Genomic DNA, 26,738 nt, shown 5'->3' on the forward strand with positions numbered 1-26,738 from the left:
TTCGACTTTCTCTTACTGCTATTCTCAAGGTTCTAACTCATTAATATTCTCCAAACTCGGAATTTGGGTTGAACACTCACTCGACTTTCTCTTAATGCTATTCTCAACGTTTTAACTCATTAATATTCTCCTAACACGGAATCTGGGGTGAACACTCACTCGACTTTCTCTTACTGCTATTCTCAACGTTTAAACTCATTAATATTCCTCAAACTCGGAATCTGGGGTGAACACTCATTCGACTTTCTCTTACTGCTATTCTCAACGTTTTAACTCATTAATATTCCTCAAACTCGGAATTTGGGGTGAACACTCATTCGACTTTCTCTTACTGCTATTCTCAATGTTTTAACTCATTAATATTCTCCAAACTCGGAATTTGGGGTGAACACTCATTCGACTTTCTCTTACTGCTATTCTCAACGTTTTAACTCATTAATATTCCTCAAACTCGGAATCTGGGGTGAACACTCACTCGTTTTTCTCTTACTGCTATTCTCAACGTTTTAACTCATTAATATTCCTCAAACTCGGAATCTGGGGTGAACACTCATTCGACTTTCTCTTACTGCAATTCTCAATGTTTTAACTCATTAATATTCTCCAAACTCGGAATTTGGGGTGAACACTCATTCGACTTTCTCTTACTGCTATTCTCAACGTTTTAACTCATTAATATTCCTCAAACTCGGAATCTGGGGTGAACACTCACTCGACCTACTCTTACTGCTATTCTCAACGTTTTAACTCATTAATATTCCTCAAAATCGGAATCTGGGGTGAACACTCATTCGACTTTCTCTTACTGCTATTCTCAAGGTTCTAACACATTAATATTCTCCAAACTCGGAATTTGGGGTGAACACTCACTCGACTTTCTCTTAATGCTATTCTCAACGTTTTAACTCATTAATATTCTCCTAACACGGAATCTGGGGTGAACACTCACTCGACTTTCTCTTACTACTATTCTCAACGTTTTAACTCATTAATATTCCTCAAACTCGGAATCTGGGGTGAACACTCATTCGACTTTCTCTTACTGCTATTCTCAACGTTTTAACTCATTAATATTCCTCAAACTCGGAATTTGGGGTGAACACTCATTAGACTTTCTCTTACTGCTATTCTCAATGTTTTAACTCATTAATATTCTCCAAACTCGGAATTTGGGGTGAACACTCATTCGACTTTCTCTTACTGCTATTCTCAACGTTTTAACTCATTAATATTCCTCAAACTCGGAATCTGGGGTGAACACTCACTCGACCTACTCTTACTGCTATTCTCTACGTTTTAACTCATTAATATTCCTCAAACTCGGAATCTGGGGTGAACACTCATTCGACTTTCTCTTACTGCTATTCTCAATGTTTTAACTCATTAATATTCCTCAAACTCGGAATCTGGGGTGAACACTCATTCGACTTTCTCTTACTGCTATTCTCAACGTTTTAACTCATTAATATTCTCCTAACACGGAATCTGTGGTGAACACTCACTCGACTTTCTCTTACTGCTATTCTCAAGGTTCTAACTCATTAATATTCCCCAAAGTCGGAATCTTGGGGGAACACTCACTCGTTTTTCTCTTACTTCTATTCTCAACGTTTTAACTCATTAATATTCCTCAAACTCGAAATCTGGGGTGAACACTCACTCGACTTTCTCTTACTGCTATTCTCAAGGTTCTAACTCATTAATATTCCTCAAACTCGGAATTTGGGGTGAACACTCACTCGATTTTCTCTTACTGCTATTCTCAACGTTTTAACTCATTAATATTCTCCTAACACGGAATCTGGGGTGAACACTCACTCGACTTTCTCTTACTGCTATTCTCAAGATTCTAACTCATTAATATTCCCCAAACTCGGAATCTGGGGTGAACACTCACTCGACTTTCTCTTACTGCTATTCTCAACGTTTTAACTCATTAATATTCCTCAAACTCGAAATCTGGGGTGAACACTCACTCGACTTTCTCTTACTGCTATTCTCAAGGTTCTAACTCATTAATATTCCCCAAACACGGAATCTGGGGGAACACTCACTCGTTTTTCTCTTACTGCTATTCTCAACATTTTAACTCATTAATATTCCTGAAACTCGAAATCTGGGGTGAACACTCACTCGACTTTCTCTTACTGCTATTCTCAAGGTTCTAACTCATTAATATTCCTCAAACTCGGAATCTGGGGTGAACACTCACTCGACTTTCTCTTATTGCTATTCTCAACGTTTTAACTCATTAATATTCCTCAAACTCGGAATCTGGGGTGAACACTCACTCGACTTTCTCTTACTGCTATTCTCAACGTTTTAACTCATTAATATTCCTCAAACTCAAAATCTGGGGTGAACACTCACTCGACTTTCTCTTACTGCTATTCTCAAGGTTCTAACTCATTAATATTCCTCAAACTCGGAATCTGGGGTGAACACTCACTCGACTTTCTCTTATTGCTATTCTCAAGGATTATAGTTGTAAATCCGTACATTTCACTTAAGCACAACCTTTCAGAGATGCCAGCCCCAATAAATACATGTTTAAGCAGCTTGTTTGCTGCCGACAGATTGTCTCTTTCTATTTACAGTTCGCTAACCGGTGATTAACTTTGTTGACTATTGATAGAACACTGCCAGATATCGCAAAAAAGTCTCCATATGTCTGCCGTGCAATGCAAACAGCTACACGCATTTCTCTCCATAGAGATGTCGAAGAGAAGGTTTTGTAAACAGGAAACATACAGTCTGTCCGAACTTCTTTAGTCATCTTCTTCTGGACAATTAGCTCGTTTTCCCTTCTTTTATATAAAACTGTGTGCATAAAATAACTTACGTGCAACTGCTGTGGTTCTCGGTGGTTGGGTTTTTGTCAACTTTGATATTTGTCCACTTCTTTTTTTAGATCTCTTTTTCGGTTTAGATTTAGATACTTTTCTTTCCACATTTCTAGTAAAATGCTTTATCCGAGTGACTGAAATATTGCAAAGATCTAAATTAACATTTATCCCAAAATCAGCTTCGAAAGCAAATTATTTCATTTTTGAATTAATGAATAAAATAAAAAAAGACGGTTGCCTGACTTAGTAGGTCCAGTTAAAGAGAGCTGGAGGAAATTCTCAAGAAAAAAGCGCACATCGGAAACTGATCGGTTTCCCCTCGAAAATATCTTTTTTCGCCCTTTTTTGTCAGAGTATAGGCCATCTAATTTATTTACTGCCATCAAGTTTTCAAAATAAGCAACGTATGTGCATTTTATTATTATTATTAACATATGTGCATTAAAATTAGTGATTAAAGTGAGTGGCAGGAGGATGTTGGACGGATTATCTTTGTTTGGGCACCGGTATATTTATTGATGAGCCTAAAGCTCAGCTGGTATCCTGGGAAATCCTAGCAATACCAATAAGGCTGATTCTGGAATCGGGCTCGAGGCAATACTAGTGGTATGAGCTATTTATTCCTGGACATTACCGTAGATTGCAGAGTAGAGTGGTTAAATGAGGCAATTTGTACGGCATATGATCAAGAATGTCCTCCCTAAACAAGAAAATGTGTTAGTAGAAATGTTGGAGTAGCCTAAAATTAAAGTTAATTAATAAAAGAATGAAGAGTAAATTGCTGAGAAGCGTCCCAAAATTGGATTAGAAGGCCTATAAGAGAGCTAAAATTGACTTTTAGGAAAAAGGCAAGCTTGGGGAAATTACCTCTGGATGGCATGGCTACTGTATTTCAAGTCAGGGCGATTCTTGAGAGTAGTTAATAGGGATGATTAGGATATTCGGATTAAGGAAGTTAGAATCATCTTCATCAGCTAAGCTAATTGTTTACACTTTCAAATTAAAGACTTCCTAACTTACAGGTATTGGTTGACCTTTATTTTTCTGGATACTATCTGAGATTTTATCAGCCATACTGAGCTTCTTAATCTTATCTGTTTCGGGTATCTACTTCGTTTTCTGAATCGACACAATAGATTCAGTGAATTCGATGGACTTCGACTATCTATTCCCCTCTAATCCCGTTTAAAAACTTCTGCTTTAAAATATTAGAGTAGAAAATATTAGTTTTTGCAAGTACAAGAACTTCTTTTTAAGGTTTATGACCTTTTATTTATTTTTCTAAGAGATCATTGCAATAATAAATATATTACTTTTTATCTTGTATATCAAAAATCCTCCTTTTTAAATTGTCATTACTCTACCCATCTAGATGTAGGAGTCCTAGATACAGTAATATTTCAAATCTTTGATTTAGAGGAGTGTGGGACTAGGTTTAGAAACGGATAGAAAAATAATAGATTGATTATTATAAATTATATTATTATGGATTGTTATGCTAAACTGCTGACGGCACGGCTGGTAGCGGCCGGGAGCCATGCACGGTGTGACAGAGAGGGAACAGCGAGCGCGTGGTGCATGGACACCGGCACATGTCTGCGAGTACTGTTTTTGTTAATTTAACCGCCTAGACTGGCGCATGGGTTCCGGTTGTTGCCGCTTCCTTTTCTCTTAGTGGAAATTAATAACTTAAGTAATCTGCTAATAACAAGAATATTGTTAATTAAATGATAAATTGTCTGGTTGGGTTATCTAGATTTAGAGTAAATTAAGGAATTAATTAAATGAACAACGATAACAAAGTGTATGAACTAATTAATTAGTAGTAGTAGTAGACTTTATTTAACATTACATTACATTACAATTAACATACATTACAATAATTAAAGTAAATTAAATTAAATTTTATAATTTAATAATAAAGATTTTATCCCTGATCAATGGATCGTCGGAGGAGCCTATGTGGCGGACATTAAAAATAAATACAATTTAACTTCTTACATTTAAAAAATGAATGCTGAAAGTAAAAAGTGTATATTGGTTTAGGAGCCATCAGCGGACGCGACAATAAGTTCAAATTCGGTCAACTGAAAGTTTACTCTACTGAATTTAGTTTTTCGAAAACGGCTGGCAGGATTTCCTTTAAACTTCGAGTTCTAGATCTATAACTTTTAAATGAAACATTCTTCCCGGAAAACTCCATTAAGGACACTTCTGGAGCAGAGTGGTTAAGCATTGCTATAGTGTGCTCTTTACTATTTGTTGTACTGGTTTGCCATCTATGTAATGTAATACCGAATTTCTAAATTTGAAGAAAGTGGTTTCCAGATTTATTTTAAGTGTACTCACTTATTTTTCTGTAAAATATCTCTTTTGTATATCTTTTGGGATAAAGAGTTTTGAAAACGACAAATATTCCCTCAGAAGTCAATCCGTCTATACTAGAGTTACACTCAATAAAGTGTAATAATTTCTTGTACACGTAATTGTTATTTCTCACTATCATATTTGTCCATAAAGTCTCGTCATCGATTCCCAATAAGGACAATATTTTGTTTTTAATCCAAACCAAACGAAAGTCACTCATTTCTGGTGTTTCGTAAAGTGAGGACAACAATCCTGAAAAATACAATATGAATTGTTATTAAAATTGTTATTTATTTCTTACTGCATATAATTACGAATTCGTGCTCTTATATTCTACTCTGATGCGAATTCAAGATTGTAATTTCGTTTTCACTCTTTTCAAATGAAATTATTTGAAAATACTTAAAGATATATGCTTGTTTATTACCATTTATGAAGCTGTAATATACATTTTATTATTACTTTAACATAAAATATATTATGTACATAAATGTATTTAACACAAAATGAAGTGAAGAATGTCGGGTACTTGTGTATCTTTTGTCGTTTAATTTACCTTTATACATGACTTCTTAAACTGAAAGATTTTGTTACTTAAATTTTGTTTTTAATGAACGAATAGAAAAATGTAACTTTAAAAATAATAGATAAGTTGTTTTCCACAAAATACCGACATCTTCAAAAGTCTATTATGAAAAGTATCACATTTAGTTTAAAGGTTATCAAGCATTCAGAATAAACAATGCTTTCATAACAACCTGTGGATACTGGAAGAATAAAAGTAATCGAATTTTTTAAGAAAACTCATTAGGCCCTTATGTGAACATTATCAGACCTAGGTGCTCTGGCATTTTTTAAAAAAGTTTCCTTGTTTAATGGGCTTTCAAACGGTATATCATTTTCCAGGATTCCTTTTATCTTCGTATGAGAAATTAGGTTTGTTTTGCAAGAAAACGTGTTCACGAGCACTCACCAATGTTAGTTATCAAGTTGTTTAATTCATTGAAAACTCTTTTAGATGCACCAGTAGTCAATTTTTAAAGTAGAATGTCTTAAAATAAGGAAGTCCAAGGTTACAAATTGCACTTAAAAAATTTAAAAAAAAAAAAAGGGGTTGATAAGGTATATTCACATTATTTTCTTTTTCAACAGGGTAGTTGTGTGTGAAATTGTAATTTGGAGTAAATACAAACTATATGAATTTTCTTTTATAAAAATAGTATTTGTTTAAAATATTTCATAACATTTTCTCAAATATTTCAGAGAGATCAGATTTTTTTTTTTATTGTGTTTTATTGGTTTACGTAAAAGGTTTTTCCAACAGTATTTGAACGGGAATTTAAGTGATGAGGAAAATATTATAAATTGACTTAACAATATTACATGTACCAGCTACAGATTCACAATCTATATTGGTACACTGTGGCAGCACTAAAATTAAGAGCATTTGCATTAAACGTATAAAATAAATAGAATTAAGAGGTAAATAAATAGCAAAGAAAAAATAAAAATAAATAAACAATCGATTATTTCTCAGATCAATTAGTGAATTTTATAAAAAAAAAAAGTTAATGCCTTGAAAGATTGTTTTAGTTTTTAGTTTGTATGTTTTCCTCCTTTAAAAAGCGTTTTTTCTTTTGGATACTTATTTTTTGTTAATGGTAATAATGAATTTCTGTTCAGGTACTACTTTAACTTCATATAGTAATAATGATAATTGAATATTTTATTTTAGAGATAAGAGATTTTGCAGCGTTTTATTTTATTTTTTATAAATATTGTAACTATCAACTCTTTCCAAGGAGAAAGTGTACTTAAGAGGCAACTAAATATATTCTATTATAAGTAGAGGAACAAGTAGAAGAGTATGAATAAGAAAAAGAAGAAGGGAAAGGAGAAAAAAAATAAGAGGAAGAAGAAGAGGAAAAATAAGAAAGAAAAAAGGAGGAAGAAGAAAGAGAAGTAGAGGAAGACAAAGAGGAAGAAGAAGAAGAAGAAGTAGTAGTAAAAGAAGAAGAGGAGAAAGGATAAGCAAAAAAGAAGGAAGAAGAAGAAAAAGTAGAAGAAGAAGAGGAAGAAAATAAAAAAGACGAAGAGGAGGAAGGAGAAGTAGAAGAAGAAGAAAAAAACGGCAAGAAGAAGAAAAGAAAGAATATAAGGAGGGGGAAGAAGAAAAAGTAGAAGAAGAGGAGGATGAAGAAAATGAATAGGAAGAAAAAGAGGAAGAAGTAGAAGTAAAAGATGAAGAGGAAAAATGAGAAGCAAAAAAGGAGGAAGAAGAAGAAAAAATAGAAGAAGAAGAGAAAGAAAATGAAGAAGAAGAAGAAGAAGAAGAGAAAGAAAATGAAGAAAAAGAAGAGAAGAAAGAAGAAAAAAATAAGAGGAAGAAGAAGAGGAAAAATAAGAAAGAAAAAAGGAGGAAGAAGAAAGAGAAGTAGAGGAAGAATTAGGCCCTTATGTGAACATTATCAGACCTAGGTGCTCTGGCACTTTTTATAAAAGTTTCCTTGTTTAATGGGCTTTCAAACGGTATATCATTTTCCAGGATTCCTTTTATCTTCGTATGAGAAATTACGTTTGTTTTGCAAGAAAACGTGTTCACGAGCACTCACCAATGTTAGTTATCAAGTTGTTTATTCATTGAAAACTCTTTTAGATGCACCAGTAGTCAATTTTTAAAGTAGAATGTCTTAAAATAAGGAAGTCCAAGGTTACAAATTGCACTTAAAAAATTAAAAAAAAAAAGGGTTGATAAGGTATATTCACATTATTTTCTTTTTCAACAGGGTGAGCGGCAGGTGGGCGTGAGAAAGACGGAGTGGGGCAGTCGCAGTTAAAAGGAGGCAGACACAGCTGGAGAAGTCAGTTTTTAGTCAAGTTCTGAGTTAGTTTTGGAGAGACACTTTGGAAGTGATAGTTTTTGAGAGAGTCAGTGTTGCGGAGTGCTTCGGATATACAAACTATATGAATTTTCTTTTATAAAAATAGTATTTGTTTAAAATATTTCATAACATTTTCTCAAATATTTCAGAGAGATCAGATTTTTTTTTTTATTGTGTTTTATTGGTTTACGTAAAAGGTTTTTCCAACAGTATTTGAACGGGAATTTAAGTGATGAGGAAAATATTATAAATTGACTTAACAATATTACATATAACAGCTACAGATTCACAATCTATATTGGTACACTGTGGCAGCACTAAAATTAAGAGCATTTGCATTAAACGTATAAAATAAATAGAATTAAGAGGTAAATAATTAGCAAAGAAAAAATAAAAATAAATAAACAATCGATTATTTCTTAGATCAATTAGTGAATTTTATAAAAAATAAAAGTTAATGCCTTGAAAGATTGTTTTTGTTTTTAGTTTGTATGTTTTCCTCCTTTAAAAAGCGTTTTTTCTTTTGGATACTTATTTTTTGTTAATGGTAATAATGAATTTCTGTTCAGGTACTACTTTAACTTCATATAGTAATAATGATAATTGAATATTTTATTTTAGAGATTAGAGATTTTGCAGTGTTTTATTTTTTTTTTTAATATAAATATTGTAACTATCAACTCTTTCCAAGGAGAAAGTGTACTTAAGAGGCAACTGAATATATTCTATTATAAGTAGAGGAAGAAGTAGAAGAGTATGAATAAGAAAAAGAAGAAGGGAAAAGAGAAGAAAAATAAGAGGAAGAAGAAGAGGAAAAATAAGAAAGAAAAAAGGAGGAAGAAGAAAGAGAAGTAGAGGAAGACAAAGAGGAAGAAGAAGAATAAATAGAAGAAGAAGAAGTAGTAGTAGAAGAAGAAGAGGACGATGAAGAGGAGAAAGGAGAAGCAAAAAAGAAGGAAGAAGAAGAAAAAATAGAAGAAGAAGAGAAAGAAAATGAAGAAGAAGAAGAGGAGAAAGGAGAAGAAGTAGAAGTAGGGGAAAAGAAACAGGAAGATGAAGAAAAAGAAGCGGAAATAGAAAAAGAGGAGGAAGAAATACAAAAAGAATTAGAAGAAGAAGAGGAGTAATAAGAAGGAAGAAAAGAGGTGGATGAGAAGAACAGGAGGAAGAAGAAGTAGAGGAAGAGGAATAGGAAGAAAGAGAAGAGGAAGAGAAAGAGTAAGAAGAAGCGGAAAAGGAAGATGAAAGAGAGAAAAAAAAAGAAGTAGAAGAAAAGGAAGAAAAAGAGGAAGATGAAGAAAAAAATATGAGGAAGAAGAGGAAGATGAAGTGGAGATGGAAGAAGAAGTAGAAGTAGGGGAAAAGAAACAGGAAGATGAAGAAAAAGAAGCGGAAATAGAAAAAGAGGAGGAAGAAATACAAAAAGAATTAGAAGAAGAAGAGGAGTAATAAGAAGGAAGAAAAGAGGTGGATGAGAAGAACAGGAGGAAGAAGAAGTAGAGGAAGAGGAATAGGAAGAAAGAGAAGAGGAAGAGAAAGAGTAAGAAGAAGCGGAAAAGGAAGATGAAAGAGAGAAAGAAAAAGAAGTAGAAGAAAGGGAAGAAAAAGAGGAAGATGAAGAAAAAAATATGAGGAAGAAGAGGAAGATGAAGTGGAGATGGAAGAAGAAGAGGAAGAGGAGAAGAAGGAGTAGTAGAAGAAGAAGAAGAAGATGAAGAGGAGGAAGGAGAAGAAGTAGAAGAAGAAGAAAAAACGGGAAGAAGAAGAAAAGGAAGAATAGGAGGAGGGGAAGAAGAAAAAGTAGAAGAAGGAGAGAAAGAAAATGAAGAAGAAGAAGAAGAAGAAGAGGAGGAAGGAGAAGAAGTAGAAGTAGGGGAAAAGAAACAGGAAGATGAAGAAAAAGAAGCGGAAGTAGAAAAAGAGGATGAAGAAATAGAAGAAGAATTAGAAGAAGAAGAGGAGTAATAAGAAGGAAGTAAAGAGGTGGATGAGAAGAACAGGAGAAAGAAGAAGTAGAGGAAGAAAAAGTAGAAGAAGAAGTACAAGAAGAGGAATAGGAAGAAAGAGAGGAGGACGAGAAAGAGTAAGATTAAGAAAAAAAAGAAGAGGAAGATGAAGAAGGGAAAGAAGAAGAAAAACACGGAGAAGAAGAAGAAATAGAAGAGGAAGAAGAAAAGAACGGTTGGTTTCGTCTTAATTTGCTGTGATTAGTTTCTGCCAGTGTGTCGTTTAACCAACCGGTTCGAAGTTGTTTGGTCTGATTTTTAATTTCATTTGCCATGAGTGACATTAATCTGTAGGTTTTATTTTTTCTTAAGTATAAAGCCTGAGCTGAGCGAGGACGGTCAAATAAAAGTATTCTATTTATTATTACATTAAGTTACATTCCAAAGTTCAAAAGTAGAAAATGAATCAAGTACATTGCAGAATGTAAAGATTTACATTAACTTTAAGAAACGAAAACAGACTTACTTAATATTGTCCACATGATTGATGTTTAAATCAAAGTATGAATTATTTTTTAAATCTCACTTGCGAAAAAAAAATAAAGAAACTCTATACTTCAATGGTTAAATGTTGTCTCTATGACAATAAGTATTTTTAAATAAATATTTCTCCTAATCTCCAATGCCACCAAGATTGAAATAAAATTCATTCATTCAGCTATTTCCTACCGGGAGTAGTGTACTTTTTTCCAACAACATACTTCAAATAAATTCCGATTTAAAAGTTGCTGGAAGTGGGCATTAACGGTGGGCTAAAGTTAGGAATAGACACCTGGAGGCGTGACCTACTTTTCAATTATTTAATTTTTAACCTAGTAGAAACCATGTGATGGTTATTTTGAATTTGGTGATTACAATTTCACATATGGTGTGAACATATGGTTTCGTTTTAATTTGCTGTTATTAGTTTCTACCAGTGTGTCGTTTAACCAACCGGTTTGACCTTGTTTGGTTTGATTTTAAATTTCATTTGCCATGAGTGACATTAATCTGCAGGTTTTATTTTTTCTAAAGCATAAAGCCTGAGCGAGGATGGTCAAATGAAAGATTTGGGATGTAGGCGATTTATCGGCATTGATGATATACATCTTTTATGTTTTTTCCATGACGCAACATTACGTAGATAGATTCTAGTAGGGTGGTTTTAAAGGCCTACGCCACCGCGGCCTAATGGATCTATTATGGCTCCCACCAATCAGACTCTTTATTCTGGAGAGCGGCTCTTGATTTACCGGGTACCCACACCAGAAAAACCTTATTTTGGTCACTGATTTCTGTCAGGACCGGTAGGCTGCAAGGGAGTCCGGCAAAGCGTGAGTAAGCTCATTTTAACCACTTTTAAAAAGATTAAAAATTATATTATCGTTATTATTACTATTATTGTTTATTTTATATACTATTATATTAACTGCTATTCTAAAGTTGACAAGCTGAAAATGAATGAAGTACACTGTAAAAGGTAAAGACAGGGAGTGAAAGATAAGTTAAGATTTAAACCTTATTTAAAAAACGAAAACAGGCTTACTTAATATTGTCCACATGATTGTTGATTGAAACTCAGTTATATGGATTATATTTCTAAATGTTTTCTTGCAAAAATACAAAAAACAGTACACTTAGTGTAAACGTCACTATGACAATAACGATATTTTATAATAACTATTACGAGTTTATTTCCAATGCCTCCTAGATTAAATACAAAATTCATTCATTCAGCCGTCTTCTCTCAGAAGTGTAATGTTTTGCAACACAATCAAATAAATTCCGATTTAAAAGTTGTTTAAAGTGGGCAAAAACAGTTTTCTGAAATAGTTCTTGTATTGTTAATTTTGTTTTTCTTTTGTAAAGAACGCAGCACTTAAACGCGTGAACCGATTGTCATAATGTGGAATTTTAAGTAGTTGGGCTTTTTGTAAACCTTACCCCAATTTTGATAAGGGGAGGAAAAAGTGTTAGGCTTCCGTACGTGACGCTAAAACGCCATTCTTCTCTGGCGCATGGAGTGAATGTGGTCGAATTTAGATTTTCTGATGAGTGAACAGGTCAGTGATGCCTATTGTCAAAAAGATGTTTTTAATTAGTTTTTTTTTTTTTTTTTTACTATAGAAAGTTGGGGAATGTTGATTAGACTACTCATACTGTTTTAAAGTTTTAACTATTTTCTGCCTTTGTCATGTAAATCATTTCTATATTTTCCTTTTTGGGGTAAAAGTCTCCAGGAGTAACAATAGGACTGCAATTAATACGTACAGGATGAGTGGCTACTGTTAGAAGATCTCTGTTGTGATTAGATGAAAGATTGTTTACTGTGTATATGTCTGAATGAATAGATGTGGTCTGAGAAGAGATAAAGAATTGAAGGAAGTGAGATAGTTTTGTAGGAGATGTAGGTTGAGGAGGAGAAAGGAATCAATAAAAAGTATTAGAGAGAATTGAAGTAGAAGTACGAGTCCTGGAGGGTTAGGCATAGGCATATTCATTGTGGATGTTTGGCGTTGCAATCTGAAATGAATTTAGGACCGAGGGACTTGAGAAAGAAATTGTCGATTTGAAATAAATTTACTTGGTGGACAGTAGTCTGCAAAAAGTTTGAAATATAATGGAAAAGCATTAATATGGATATTTTAGTAGGTGGTATATGATCAGTTGGGTTGCTAGGATCAAATGGGTGAGATAAAGAATTTTTAATGATAATAGAGGCAAATCTGTTTATTTTAATATGTGTTAGACTTTGCATGTACAGAAGTTGGTCTGGTTTCTTGAGTAAGGGTATTGCAAAAGAAGCAACTGATGAAGTTAATTGCGAAAATATGAGGAGATTAGTGGGTTGGCTGAGGTGTTTCATTATCTGGTGTCGTGGATGATGAAATATACTGAGTTGGTTCCTCTTCTGGTAACATTCTGTATCTTTTGCAGTACTAGCGTTTGTATTGTCTAGAGTTCTTGTTGAACTTTTACTATCTGTGGCAGAAATATCTTCTGTCTCAGAATCTGTGCGCCGCCTAGCATAAACTATTGAATTATTAATAACCTACTCATCTGACCGAACAAGATGGTTGTCTTAAGCCCCTGTTTATATTTATTTTTAAAAGTCTAGCTGGCATGTATTTAGTTCAAATTATTTTAAATGAATGTATGTTTGTGTGTAGAAAAAGAATTTAATAAAAAATTGTATGATCAATATTAGTAACCTACTTTAAGAAGGTTATTTTTTAATAAAATAATGCAGGCATAATAAAATAAATAAATAGTCCTGAATTAACAATTTAAATGTTAAACTACATATGAAGAAATATTAGTTCTTACTCGAGTCACAAGCTTACTTCACAGAAGAAAGTTAAACAAGAATTATATACGACCTTAACAAAAACTTACAGTTTTAAATGTTAAGTATAAGGGTTGATTAAACGCCAAAAGGTACACAAATCAGCGAGTACCCAACATTTCATTCATGCTTGAAATAATTTAAGTAATTTTGCTGCATTAACTTTTCCTTCACATTTTTTAGAAATTATTAGATGTCACAGACCCTTATGCTGGCCATTTTAATCTACAAAATATTTGTTCAAGTAGCACTGTAGATTGACTTTAATATCTATTAAACTAAAATAATCAAACTATTAATTACAGGTTAAAAAGAAAACGTTATAAAAAATAAAAAAATTATGTGGCTAAAAAATTCAATTTTTTTTTTTAAATGCTTACATCAACATCAATGATTTTATTTATTTATTTTTTTAAACCGTCGATTTAAGTTCATTCTTCGATTAAAGTAATTGTTATTTTATGCAGTAGTCAAACGTTTATAATAATAGGTAATAATTATCTGGCTTTATCGCAAATAATATAGTTTTCTTCAATTACATTCTCAATCTAGGTATTCATCCCACAATGTTGTATATATGTAATATAAAGTAAATAAAATATGCATATATTTAGGACAGCTAATTATTCCAGTATTTTACTATAAGTAAAATTAGGGGGACTAAATTAAATTACAATTTATTGAGAAATGAATAATTGTTGTTGTATAATCTACTTGTTATTTGTGTGTTATTTGTGCTCACGAATATTTCGGTAAGACGAATTCAAGACTGAAATATTCTTTTAAATCCGTGATTCAAATTTAAACAGTAGCCGACTCTAACTTTGTCTTTTTCTACTTTAACATGCATGTATATGTGACTACTCAGAATAAATGGCATATTAAAGATAAATCCGAAGAATAATTTGGGATAGAGTTAAAATAAAGTAGGTACCTATTTAAAAAGGAAGATATAATATACATTTTATCATAATTATAACAAAATAATATTATGCATGAACTGGCCAGCATAAGGGTCTGTGACATCTAATAATTTCTAAAACATGTGAAGGAAAAGTTAATGCAGCAAAATTACTTAAATTATATCAAGCATGAATGAAATGTTGGGTACTAGCTGATTTGTGTACCTTTTGGCGTTTAATCAACCCTTATACTTAACATTTTAAACTGTAAGTTTTTGTTAAGGACATTTTTGTACCTTTTGGATAGATTTTCATTTTTGTCTATTTTACAAAGTTACATATCTGCTTTACAGATTTTTTTAAAATTTGGAATAAGCAATTCTATCATTATAACCTGATAAGGTGTTAAGTCGGAACCGTAACTACCACTGGAGAGAACTTTTTAAAGAATGATTATAGTTGCCATCCTCAATAACAATTTTTTGAGAAACCGTTTTGAATAAAATAGGAAGGTATTTGTATGTAAAAAGCAAAATTAACCTGAGATTTCAGTACTTCCTTTTAAGAGGAGTAAGAAAAATAAACTGCGATTACAGTACTTCTCCCTAAAAGGCAAAGATTTTGAATCGAATGACAATTCATTAATGTAAATAGGTTCACCCATTGATAATTTTAACGATTGCAGTACTTCCTCTTAGTAGGTGTAAGAGCATGATGGCACTTCACAGCCACATAGAGGAGCTTTAATCACTTCTTCGTGCTAAATTTTATCAAAATCGGACTAAGCGTTATAGAAATATTGCTAATAATAGTTTTAGAAAGGGCTTTCTTGGGTGGGGCAAACTCCCCTCCTTATGAGGAGAGTTTTGCAGAAAGTGTAAATCTGTACAAAATTTCGATTCGAATGATACTTCATTCATGAAAATCGGTTCACGTGTCGATAATTTAAAACGATGGCTATACTTCCCCTTAACTAGTGTAAGAGCAGATCGTCGCTTTAATGTTACGTAGGGGAGCCCTAACCCTATCATCCTACCAAATTTTATTAAAATTGGGCCAAGATTTACAGAGTAATTAGTAATAATAATTTTGGAGGAGGCCTTACATAAAGGGCGCTAACTTCTCTCCCATTCGATGTACAGCCTCGAGACCCCCAAAAGGCACATCTACATAAAATTCCGAATCGAATGACATCTCATTCATGAAAATCGGTTCACGCGTTTAGGCGCTACGCAGTTTACAAAAAAGGTAACAACAAGAAGAAGAAGAAGAAGAAGAAGAACAACAACAACAACAACAATTTCTGAAAATGCCGTTTTTGCTCATTTTCGGCAACTTTTTTCTCGAAATCTATTAGGTCTGGGGGGTTGCAAAAAAATTACAGTTATAAAGGAGGGTTTGCCCTATATTTTAAAGAAAATTTGGGAATTTAATCTTTTATAGAAAAAGAGAAAAAAATTGTCAAAGTAGGGTGTTTTTTAACGTTACGCTTTTTCGTGCACTTTTTGACGATCAATCCTTATACAACTGTCCTACCGTCAGTTTTAATGTACATATATACACAATTTCAGTCATAATTTTATTATTTTACTAGGTCATCTTTAGGGCTGTGGAAAATTTGTATTTTACAGTAAACAATTTTTATTCTAAACAGTCAGAACTGAAACCTTTGATGATAAAAATGTAAACAAAAATATTCTATAATATTATTGTCTACAATCATAAAGTAAATAATTTTTGTAAACTGTTTTATACCAAATTAATGTAAATTATATCTGTTACTGTAAAAATGTTCCACAGTTTTGAAAATGACCTCATAGTCTCTAGAACGAAAGTTTGGCGAGAAATTAAAAAAATATATGACAATATTCTTTCTTTCTTTTGGATTAATGATCCAATAACCCAAAAGCTATGTACAAAAATTGTACACTCGTCTTTACAACTTTTGTAACATTTTTATTGAAATTAGCACCGCATAAATTCAAGGAAAGTCACAAACATTGTCAAAAAATAAACGTAAAATAATTTGATTTCATAAAAGTAAGAAAACTTTTGCACCTTTTTTCACTTTTTTCAATGGCATCCAGCTGTTTTCAAGATTACTATCGCGATGATCAAATCTTTGATGCAAGGCAATAAGGGTAAATTAGGTGTAGGTAAATTGGTTCTGATCAAACGGCAGGTTTAGTTGTCTTCCTTCTGTCCCAGTTTTCGGAAGTAAATTTTAGAAAGATGACTAGCTGACTGGAGCAGGATTTGATGTTCAGGTTGTCTTCTTTTAAAAAAAGCTGGATTTCTTTTATTTTTATTTTTTACTAAATTCTAATTATAAATTACGGTAACTATTATTTTCTAAATAAAAATATCATTAATAATTAATTTTTAAACAAATGATAAACAATTATTTCGCTTAGCAATAATGAAATATTTGTAAAGAAAGGAATTCCACTCAAACTTTTTTTTATAAATGATGAAATACACTTATCGTTAAGAATGAAGGATCCAGTAGATCTCATTGTTAATGGTGAGTTGAATTAACTAAACTCCAACAATTTCTCTTACTGTAATTCCCAATGGGTCTAAATTTAATATTTTCGTCAAACTAGAAATTTTAAAACACATGTAATTCTTGCTAGTGTTACCTTGCTTGAAAGATTGCACGTCATGCCGAAAGGACAATTTAGTTTAGAGAGAAACACCCCATCGCAACACAAATCTGCCCTTAAACAATTTTTCTTTTTTTTAATTATTTATATATTTAAATATATTTTAATTAAATATATTTAATAGATCAAAGTGTATTCACGAAGTTTAGAGATAATTGCAGGTACCAACTGCGAAAACAATCTCGGGAAAGTGACGAAGTTCATTAAAGGGAATTCGCGGTCCAGGAATTTCCTTTAAATACCAACATATTTCAACCTTCAATCTTAGCAGTTTCTAAATAGCAATGGGAAAACTGCAAAATGAGCTCCTCCACCTAGCGCATGCTGTCGAGTGCATAAGAATATATCTCCTTAACAAAAACTTACAGTTTTAAAAGTTAAGTATAAGGGTTGATTAAACGCCAAAAGGTACACAAATCAGCAGTTCCCAACATTTCATTAATACTTCATTGATATAATTTAAGTAATTTTACTGCATTAACTTTTCCTTCACATTTTTTAGAATTTATTAGATGTCACAGACCCTTATGCTGGCCATTTTCGTCTACAAAATATTTACTCAAGTAGCACACCATTTAACTTAGATTGACTGTAATATCTATTTATCTATAATAATCAAACTATTAATCACAGGTGAAAAAGAAAACGTTATAAAAAATATTAAAAAAATATGAGGCTAAAAAATTCATAAACTTTTTTAAAAAATGCTTACACCAACATACATCAATGATTTTATTTATTTATTTTTATTTTTAAATAAAAATCATTGGTTTAAGTTCATTCTTCGATTAAAGTAATTGTTACTTTAGTAGTAGTCAATCGTTTATAATAATAGGTAATAAATTATCTGGCTTTATCGCAAATAATATAGTTTTCTTCAATTACATTCTCAATCTAGGTGTTCTTCCCACAATGTTATATATATGTAATATAAAATAAAGAAAATAAAGATATGCATATTTTTAGGACAGCTAATTATTCCAGTATTTTACCATAAGTAAAATTAGGGGGACTAAATTAAATTACAATTGAGAAATGAGTAAATATTGTTGAATAATCTACTTGTTATTAACTGTATGTTATTTGTGCTCACGAATATTTCGGTAAGACGAATTCAAGACTGAAATATTGTTTTGAATCCTCTGTGATTCAAATTTAAACAGTAGCCGACTCTAACTTAGTCTTTTTCTACTTTAACATGCATGTATATGTGACTACTCAGAATAAAGGGCACATTAAAGAGAAATCAGAAGAATAATTTGGAATAGAGTTAAAATAAAAACCTGTTTAATTACGAAGATATAATATACATTTTATCATAATTGTAACAAAATAATATTATGAATGAACTGGCCAGCATAAGGGTCTGTGACATCTAATAAATTCTAAAAAATGTGAAGGAAAAGTTAATGCAGTAAAATTACTTAAATTATATCAATGAAGTATTAATGAAATGTTGGGAACTGCTGATTTGTGTACCTTTTGGCGTTTAATCAACCCTTATACTTAACTTTTAAAACTGTAAGTTTTTGTTAAGGAGATTTTTGTACCTTTTGGATAGATTTTCCTTTTTGTCTATTTGCAAAGTTACGTCTGCTTTACAGATTTTTTAAAATTTGGAATAAGCTATTCTATCATTATAACCTGATAAGGTGTTAAATCGGAACCGTAACTACCACTGGAGAGATCTTTTTAAAGAATGATTATAGTTGCGGTCCCCAAACCATCCTCAATAACAATTTTTTTTAGAAAGCGTTTTGAATAAAATAGGAAGGTACGTAAATAGCAAAATTAAACTGCGATTTCAGTACTTCCTTTTAAGAGGAGCAAGAAAAATAAACTGCGATTACAGTACTTCTCCCTAAAAGGCAAAGATTTTGAATCGAACGACAATTCATTGATGTAAATCGGTTCACTCATTGATAATTTTAACGATTGCAGTACTTCTCTTAGTAGGTGTAAGAGCATGATGGCACTTCACAGCCACGTAGAGGAGCTTTCATCACTTTTTCGTGCTAAATTTTATCAAAATCGGACTAAGCGTTATAGAAATATTGGTAATAATAGTTTTAGAAAGGGCCTTATTTGGGTGGGGCAAACTTCCCTCCTTATGAGGCATAGCGTCGAGACTTTTAAAGTGCAAATCTGTACAAAATTTCGATTCGAATGACACTTCATTCATGAATATCGGTTCACGTGTCGATAATTTGAAACGATTGCTATACTTCCCCTTAACAAGTGTAAGAGCAGATCGTCGCTTTATTGTTACGTAGGGGAGCCCTAACTCTATCATCCTACCAAATTCTATCAAAATCGGGTCAAGATTTACAGAGTTATTAGTAATAATAATTTTGGAGGGGGCCTTACATAAAGGGGGCTAACTCCTCTCCCATTCGATGTACAGCGTCGAGACCCCCAAAAGGCACATCTACATAAAATTCCGAATCGAATGACACCTCATTCATGAAAATCGGTTCGCGCGTTTAGGCGCTACGTTGTTTACAAAAAAGGTAACAAGAAGAAGAAGAACAACAACAACAACAACAACAAGAACAAGAACAAGAACATTTTTTGAAAAAGCCGTTTTTGCTCATTTTCGGCAACTTTTTTCTCGAAACCTATTAGATCTGGGTGGTTGCAAAAAAATTACAGTTATAAAGGAGGGTTCGGAGTAAGATTTAAAGAAAATTTGGGAATTTTATCTTTTATAGAAAAATAGCAAAAAATTGTCAAAGTTGGGTGTTTTTCAACGTTACGCTTTTTCGTGCAGTTTTTGATGGTCAACCCTTATACAACTGTCCTACCGGACAGTTTTAATAATATTTATTATTAGCATTTTTAATTACTATATATTTAAATATGGCGGGTTACATTGCAACAGCACTTTAATATTGATAATTTTATAGGGGCTTCGCCCCCACAACCTTATTTTTTGCCCCATACCTCTCCATGGTTTAGATATTAACCCTAATTTCACTGCATTCCGCAAACCAATTGTGACGCAAAACATGAGTTGGAAACATAATTTATACCAATTATTATAAGAAAAAAAAACAGAAATAACTCACATTAATAATGGCAATCTCCAACATTAGGCTTGTGCACTTTAGCTACTCCCTGCACAATAATGTCGCCACTTGAAGAATGACTCCTACGTTTCACTATCCTCACAAAAACCCAAAACTTTCTCCTGACCATCCTCACTCAGGCTACACTCGTGCTTTAGGAAAAATAAAACCTGCAGATCAGTGTCACTCATGGCTAATGAAGTTAAAAAACAAACCGAAGTGCGCGTCACTTGCGAGAACTAATCACAGTAAATTAAAACGAAACCAATAATTGTTCTTAACCATGTGACGTTTAAAACAAAAACAAAACAAAAAGCGCTTTAATCAAATGGTTAAATTCAAAATAACTATCATTTGGTTATTAAAAATTAAACTGTTAAAATGTAGGCCACGCCTCTAGGCGACTACTTTTAATTTTTCTCACTTTAATACGTTAAACTTCCTTTAAGTATAGTCAAATTGGGGCTTCCCTACTCACTTCCCCCCGACTGCCTGCACTACTCTGAGGGGGCCTCTAGCCTTTAACCCACCAAAGCCATCACTGGGCTTTTAAATAACACAAAACATAAGAATAGATCAAGCGCCCTCTAGCCGTACTGATAGAATTGAGGACTTGAAGGCCAAGAAATATCGGACTTGGTTTGGTTCTCAAACTTTGCCATCTAATTTATTTAGTGTAAAAATAAGAGAAATTTTTGGAAAAATCTTCCTCTAAATTTTCCTTTATTTAAAAAACAATTGAATATTAGCTAATTTGTTGAGGACATTAAGGAATATAAGATTTAATACGAAAAGATTGCTGAAGCGCACGCATTTCCCGCACAAGGCATATGATTTATAGCTGCAGTTACTATTTAGACCTATTTGGTCATAAGGCATCGAAGTGTGGAGATGACTAAAAGTTTCAACTCTCTGGCGCATCTAGTCATTACAGTCAAAAATACTTCGTAAAATTCTTAATGCTCCATTTTTTCTTTGTATCCTGACAAGCCATAATGATCTCAAAATTCATTTCGCCAAAGATCTTGCGAAAACACGTTTTCTCAAATTTCATTCCTTTACAGTAACTCACCCTAATACTTTAATCGAATTCTTATCTTCTTCCGCAATACCAAGTAATCCTCTAAGAGATTGAGGACAATATAGCCTCGCGATCTACTCTTATCGTGAGAGCAGTATAATTAGTGTTCACGATAATGGAACGACACCACCGGGCCTTTTCCTCTCAAGTAATCCAGATATTGTGTTGTCATGAACCGTATTTTTTACTGGTTGCTGCAACAATTGCTGCAGTTGTAAATTTCAAGAATAAACTAGCAAGGAAAAGGAGGGAAGAACCAGTTAAGACCAAAGTAACAATGGAGCGTAAACTCTTTCGCCACATCCAGGCCTTTGCAATGCTTGGGCGCAATATTGGAACTTCTAAGAATGAGAGGAAATACAATTATGAAAAGATTCACTGGCGCTAAAAAAGAAATAAAGGTGAAGTGAGCTTTGATAGAGGTGAAGATGTCTGGCTACATAAAGTAATTATAGTGAACCAATTAATTGGGCGCAAGGTACCGTTGAAGAAATTTTAGGAAACAGAAAATATGCAGGAAACGAAGAGGATGCAGGAAGGATGGAGAAGCAGCTTGCAGATCAAATACTGATGAGAGTGAGGTGCAAGCAGAATAGCTATTAGGCCCAAGAGGTGGAGGAGGTGGAGTTTACATGAAAGAGACGGAGGCAGTTATTGAATCTCGAAAAGGGAAATGTAATAAAGAGGGTCCTTTGTTTCAACATTGAGTAAATTCATTAGTGCATCAAGTTTGAAACTCTCAACAGAATAAATTGTACAGACGAGAGTTAACTTCTAACTTTTGTTTTTTTATAATAAGTTGCTTTAGGAAAGAGCCGGTAGAAAACATCTTAAAATAAATAACGCTTAATTCAAGAGGATTTTTATTAATCTTCTGTTTTGTACTTTAAGTTATATATTTAATTGATTATAAAAACGCGTGTCTGACTTTTAATCAGCCTACAAGAGCTCCATGATAACAGAAAGGTTGAGACCCTACTTCAGAAGTTAAAAAGTGCATTTCCAGATGTCGCATCCAAAAGGGCGATATCTAACTTGCAGCTGTATCCTTAAAATTTCCTCAACTTGGGTTTCTGTCTTCTTTGTGGAGCTGAAAAGTTGATTACTGTAGTAGTCAGTTGAATCTGACTTTCATTAATAATATTATTTTTCCTTAAGAGGTATCAAACAAAGTGAGAAATACAGAAGAGGTAAGCGGAGGTCTTCGTGCAAAATTAAAGTTACCTTGGAATTATCCTCCCCTTTTTGAAAATAACATTCTCGTAGAAGAGAATTTGAATAAAAGATGTTTAGGAATGGTATACACTTGCAGGTAATGTGATTTTTTTTTTTTTTTTTTTTTTTTTTTTTTTTTTTTTTTTTTTTTTTTTTTTTAGAGTCGTAATATTCAAGTTGTGAAGGATAGCTCAGTGGTTAGCTTATTGGATTCCCACGCGAGATGGGTTCGAATCCATTTGCTAGCCCTTAGATTTTCTCTTTCTGCTCATTGTACGGTAATGAACAGTGTTTTCTGTAACGACAAAACATTGCCCAGAGGTTGGCAGCTCTGAGAAAAGCTCCGGACGCTAATGATTTATGAAGTTGACGCGCCTTAAATTTAAAAGAAATAAATAAAATAATATTTAATTACTATAATAGCCTCAAAGAAACCCCATTATAAGGTCATCACTAAGGAACGGATTTTTATGTATTTAAAAATGCCAAATATTTAATTAAAATATGCATTTATTTTCGTCAATTATGTGGAAAATATGTGATTTTCTTAAAATATTTTCTGGAATATTTAAGTAAAATGGACATTTTTTTTTATGAAAATGGAATTTTTTTGGGGGGGGGGCAAGTTATAATTATTTATACAAGAAAAGAACATTTTTACAATTTATAATAATTTATTAGGAACAAAATAATGTTTTTACAAGTTATAATGATTTATACAACAAAGAACATTTTTACTATTTATAAAAAGATGTGTTAAATTTTCAATTTTGAAAACTTCACTCTTCGAAATTGTTTGCAACCACATGAAATTTCAAATGTTGGAACGTAAAGTGACGACGATCTGGGCGTAAGATGGACTTGTAACGACTAAAAGATCGTTCAACATCTACAGATGTTATAGGTGCCTTGCTGAAAGAAATTATCTCGTTGGTTGTAAAGGGTACACGATGTTCTGAGGTGACTTCTGTTCCACTGATAATATCAGAAATCTGGCAGATGGTCTCCCACCCTTTGTTCTTGCTCAGTACTTCTACCAGTTTTTAAGTTTGTGGAAAGGGATATCTGCTCTAACCAAAGCCCGACACAGATCTGTACTCAGAGTAGACTTACTTGATGATGGAGATGTAAGGAAGGCTTGATAGAACGTCCTCTCTTTCTTTCTGTTTTTATTCTCTATGTGCGATCCGGTGGCAATATGTTGGGTGACTTGGGAACGTTGAGAGCAAGAAACGCGCTTGTCACAAGCTGTGCAGTACAAAATGTCTCCATCACTTCTAAAAAGTTCTGCTGGAAACTCGCGAAGATATTTAGCAACCAGTTGTTTGTTTGAGGCCGATGTTCGTGGCATTTTACCCAAAAAAGAATATACTAAGTGACCGAACGAAATGAATTGGAAACTTCAACGAACGAGCTGAAAGAACAGACAACGTCAAAGAACTAACAAGTGCCCGTCACTGTTTAGTAGTGATGGGCTATTAGAGCGGACTCGTTCCGCTGGAACGAGTCCGATGGTGGAACGAGTTGATTCAAATCCCTATTTTAAAAAAAAGTGATTCCGCCCCGCCCCAAAAAATTGAGGCAAATTAAAATGAAAATAATTAATACTGTAGTCGTTTACACTAAAATAAAACTGACTTAAGGCTACTATGAAGAAGTTCACTGACACATTCCAACTTGTAAGAGGAATCCACACCAAAATACAAAACCTGGCGAGCTTAAATACTGATGCTTGAAGAATAAAATAAGTTCGAAGGTTTTTTTAGAATATCAATTCTAAAATAATATTCATTTTATTATTTTGTTAATTTCTAAACAAAAGTAGGGGTCGATCTAAGACAGGGAGTCGAAGGAAAAATAATTTCGTACCCAATATAGCGAACCTTGCAAAGAAACACCAGGCACACCCATCTCATTAATTAAAAAGCAATGCTGTAGTTACTTTACTTATTATTTAATATTTTATTTTACATATAGAAAATACTGTGTGCTTAATCTTTAACTTAGCGGCTGGACGCTCTTTCTTTTATCTTCATTGGCGAAAGTTAAATCGTGAACATGTTAATACGACGATCAAAGTAATACTGAGCTAAAAAATAGTATTACCTAACTGGATTACTTACTGCTGTATCCCTCCCACTCTATCACCTACTTCACAAACATTCGTCGATTGGAAATGGGTTGTAGTTTAATATTCGTTTTATTTGAAAACAAAAAACATTATAACGCTTTCTCAAGATGTTTTTAATTTTTAAAAATTTGTTTTTGTCCATTACTCTTATAATATGCGAAGAATTTCGAATAAAATATAATATACAAACACAGAATGATCTAGAGTGCAGGTGGAGTCAGTCGTCGTTGTCATGGTGATGGAACCGTTTAACGACTCCGGCCCAACACCAGCAATTTCATTGGTTAAATCCACTGGAATTGGTGGAGTCAAATCCGGAGTGATTTAAATCCTTTTGAAACCGGACTCGTTCCATTTTTTCGTTCACTGAATCTAGCCAATAGAAAATGCTGGAGCTGGAACCGGAGTCGTTAAACGGTTCCATCACCATGACAACGACGACTGACTCCACCTGCATTCTAGATCATTTGTGTTTGTACATTATATTTTATTTGAAATTCTTCGTATTTTACAAGAGTAATGGACAAAAACAAATTTTTAAAACTTAAAAACATCTTGAGAAAGCGTTATAATGTTTTTTGTTTTCAAATGAAACAAATATTTAACTAAAACCTACTTCCAATCGACGAATGTTTGTGAAATAGGTGATAGAGTGGGAGGGATACAGCAGTAAGTAAACCAGTTAGGTAATACTATTTTTTAGCTCAGTATTACTTTGATCGTCGTCATGACATGTACACGATTTAACTTTCGCCAATGAAGACAAGAGAAAGAGCGTCCAGCCGCTAAGTTAAAGATTTGGCACACAGCTTTTTCTTTTTGTAAAATAATAAGCTATTTTAAAAGCTTGATATTAATTCATAGTAAATAAATATTTCTTTCTTTAAGAGTAATTATCATTTTGTTTGAAGGGTTATAATTTTTTTTATGGGAATAATTTCCTACCCATTTGCGTTTTTCTTCTTGAATCAAGTTAACTCCGGTGGTCAAGCTAGATAACGACAAAACTGCAGTTGCTTTAATTTTTATATTTGACTAGCCTATTTTTGTTAATATTTGGTTACGTTGTTAATTTTATATTTATCAGATCAATTGGAAATTAGGGAACTACTTAATGTGTGTTAAAGAAATATAGTTTTGTTATTAACTGGAAAAGCTAACTTTTAATGATTTATTTAATTACAATGCGTGACATTTGTACTAATGCATAGGGTAAGTACAGACTGGAATCAGTGAACAAGTTGTTGGAATCGATTCCAACCCTGGAACCGATTCAAATCCAACGACTCCAAACGCGGACTCGTTCTGCCCATCACTACTGTTTAGCAGCATTCTGTGTAAATTACAATAACCATTGTACCCACTGTGATTCACAGCCCTACAGTCTGTGGTTCACAGTTCCTGTCAACCACCTCCCAATTATGAAAATATGCCCAAAATGAAAAATATGTACATATTTTGATTAAACATGTAGAAATATTTATTTATTTTAATAAAATATGTATAAATATGCGATAACATCCAAATATGTGGAAATATGTGAAATAAAAGTAGACTCAAACGGCTTAAAAAGTGTCAGTATGAATACTTCTAGTTGAAAAACGTCTGTAAATTGCCTAGAAAAAAATATGTAAATACATACGAATCCGTTCCCTAGTCATCACAAACATTAAAGCTATAAATATTCCTTTTGCATTTACCATTTCGTTCTTAGATATCCATCTAGCATTATGATTTGTGATAATTACATCTTTTTCAAATACTTTAATAATATAATAAAGAAAGATTTTATTTCTATTAATTTCTTTTTAGTTCCTGAGAATAAAACTTACTCACCTCTGCTATGTTCGTCATTGTTGTTTGTAGGGTAGTATAATCTACCCTTAATCTTCTCAGTTCAGCTACTAATTGTTCTACCTTTTTTCCATTTATGTTACCCACTTAGTGCTCTTACAAGTTTTTCTCTTGCTCAGCTTAAACCTTGCGTGTTTATATTTCTGACTGTTATAATAGAAGAGGCAAAGCAGTTACTTATCCCTCTCCTTTTAAAATAAACAAAAATTTATTTTAGCTTTATTAAAAATTTTAATAAAAAATAATAGGCCCCCCTACCCATCTCCTTTGAGAACAAAGCAATCCGAAAAAGTTTCTTATTATTATTACTTTGTTTTTTGAAATTTCTATCTGCCGAGCAAATGAAGAAGAGAAAGAAAACAAAATTTTATGTACATTTACCTTTTAAAAAAGTA

At 32.7% G+C, this 26,738-nt stretch overlaps 2 protein-coding genes across 8 annotated transcripts in view; one reads left to right on the plus strand and one right to left on the minus strand.

Annotated features, from left to right (window-relative positions):
• The window catches only part of LOC141448125 (dynein axonemal heavy chain 10-like), a 269,181-nt gene extending 248,686 nt beyond the window's left edge, over positions 1–20,495 (minus strand). For 4 of the 7 annotated variants that reach the window (XM_074116251.1, XM_074116250.1, XM_074116253.1 and 1 more), the window contains exons 1-3: positions 16,387–16,643; positions 5,196–5,465; positions 2,843–2,980 (exon numbers count right to left, since the gene is read on the minus strand). In XM_074116251.1, coding sequence (XP_073972352.1) covers positions 2,843–2,980; positions 5,196–5,465; positions 16,387–16,411 — 433 coding nt within the window. In that variant the 5' untranslated portion in view covers positions 16,412–16,643. Of the gene's footprint in view, positions 1–2,842; positions 2,981–5,195; positions 5,466–16,386; positions 16,648–20,062 lie in introns of those variants that run through there. The other 3 variants (XM_074116245.1, XM_074116258.1, XM_074116265.1) reach the window with 3 other exon arrangements.
• LOC141448236 (uncharacterized) overlaps positions 16,715–26,738 on the plus strand; it is a 31,031-nt gene continuing 21,007 nt past the window's right edge. The window contains exons 1-2 of the mRNA XM_074116463.1: positions 16,715–16,852; positions 22,302–22,455. Of these exons, the coding sequence (XP_073972564.1) occupies positions 16,822–16,852; positions 22,302–22,455 (185 nt within the window). The 5' untranslated portion in view covers positions 16,715–16,821. The remainder of the gene's footprint in view (positions 16,853–22,301; positions 22,456–26,738) is intronic.

The sequence above is a fragment of the Rhodnius prolixus genome, unplaced genomic scaffold (assembly GCF_049639745.1).
Source record: "Rhodnius prolixus isolate KJV_2025 unplaced genomic scaffold, Rpr scaffold_1, whole genome shotgun sequence".
Lineage (NCBI taxonomy): Eukaryota > Metazoa > Arthropoda > Insecta > Hemiptera > Reduviidae > Rhodnius > Rhodnius prolixus.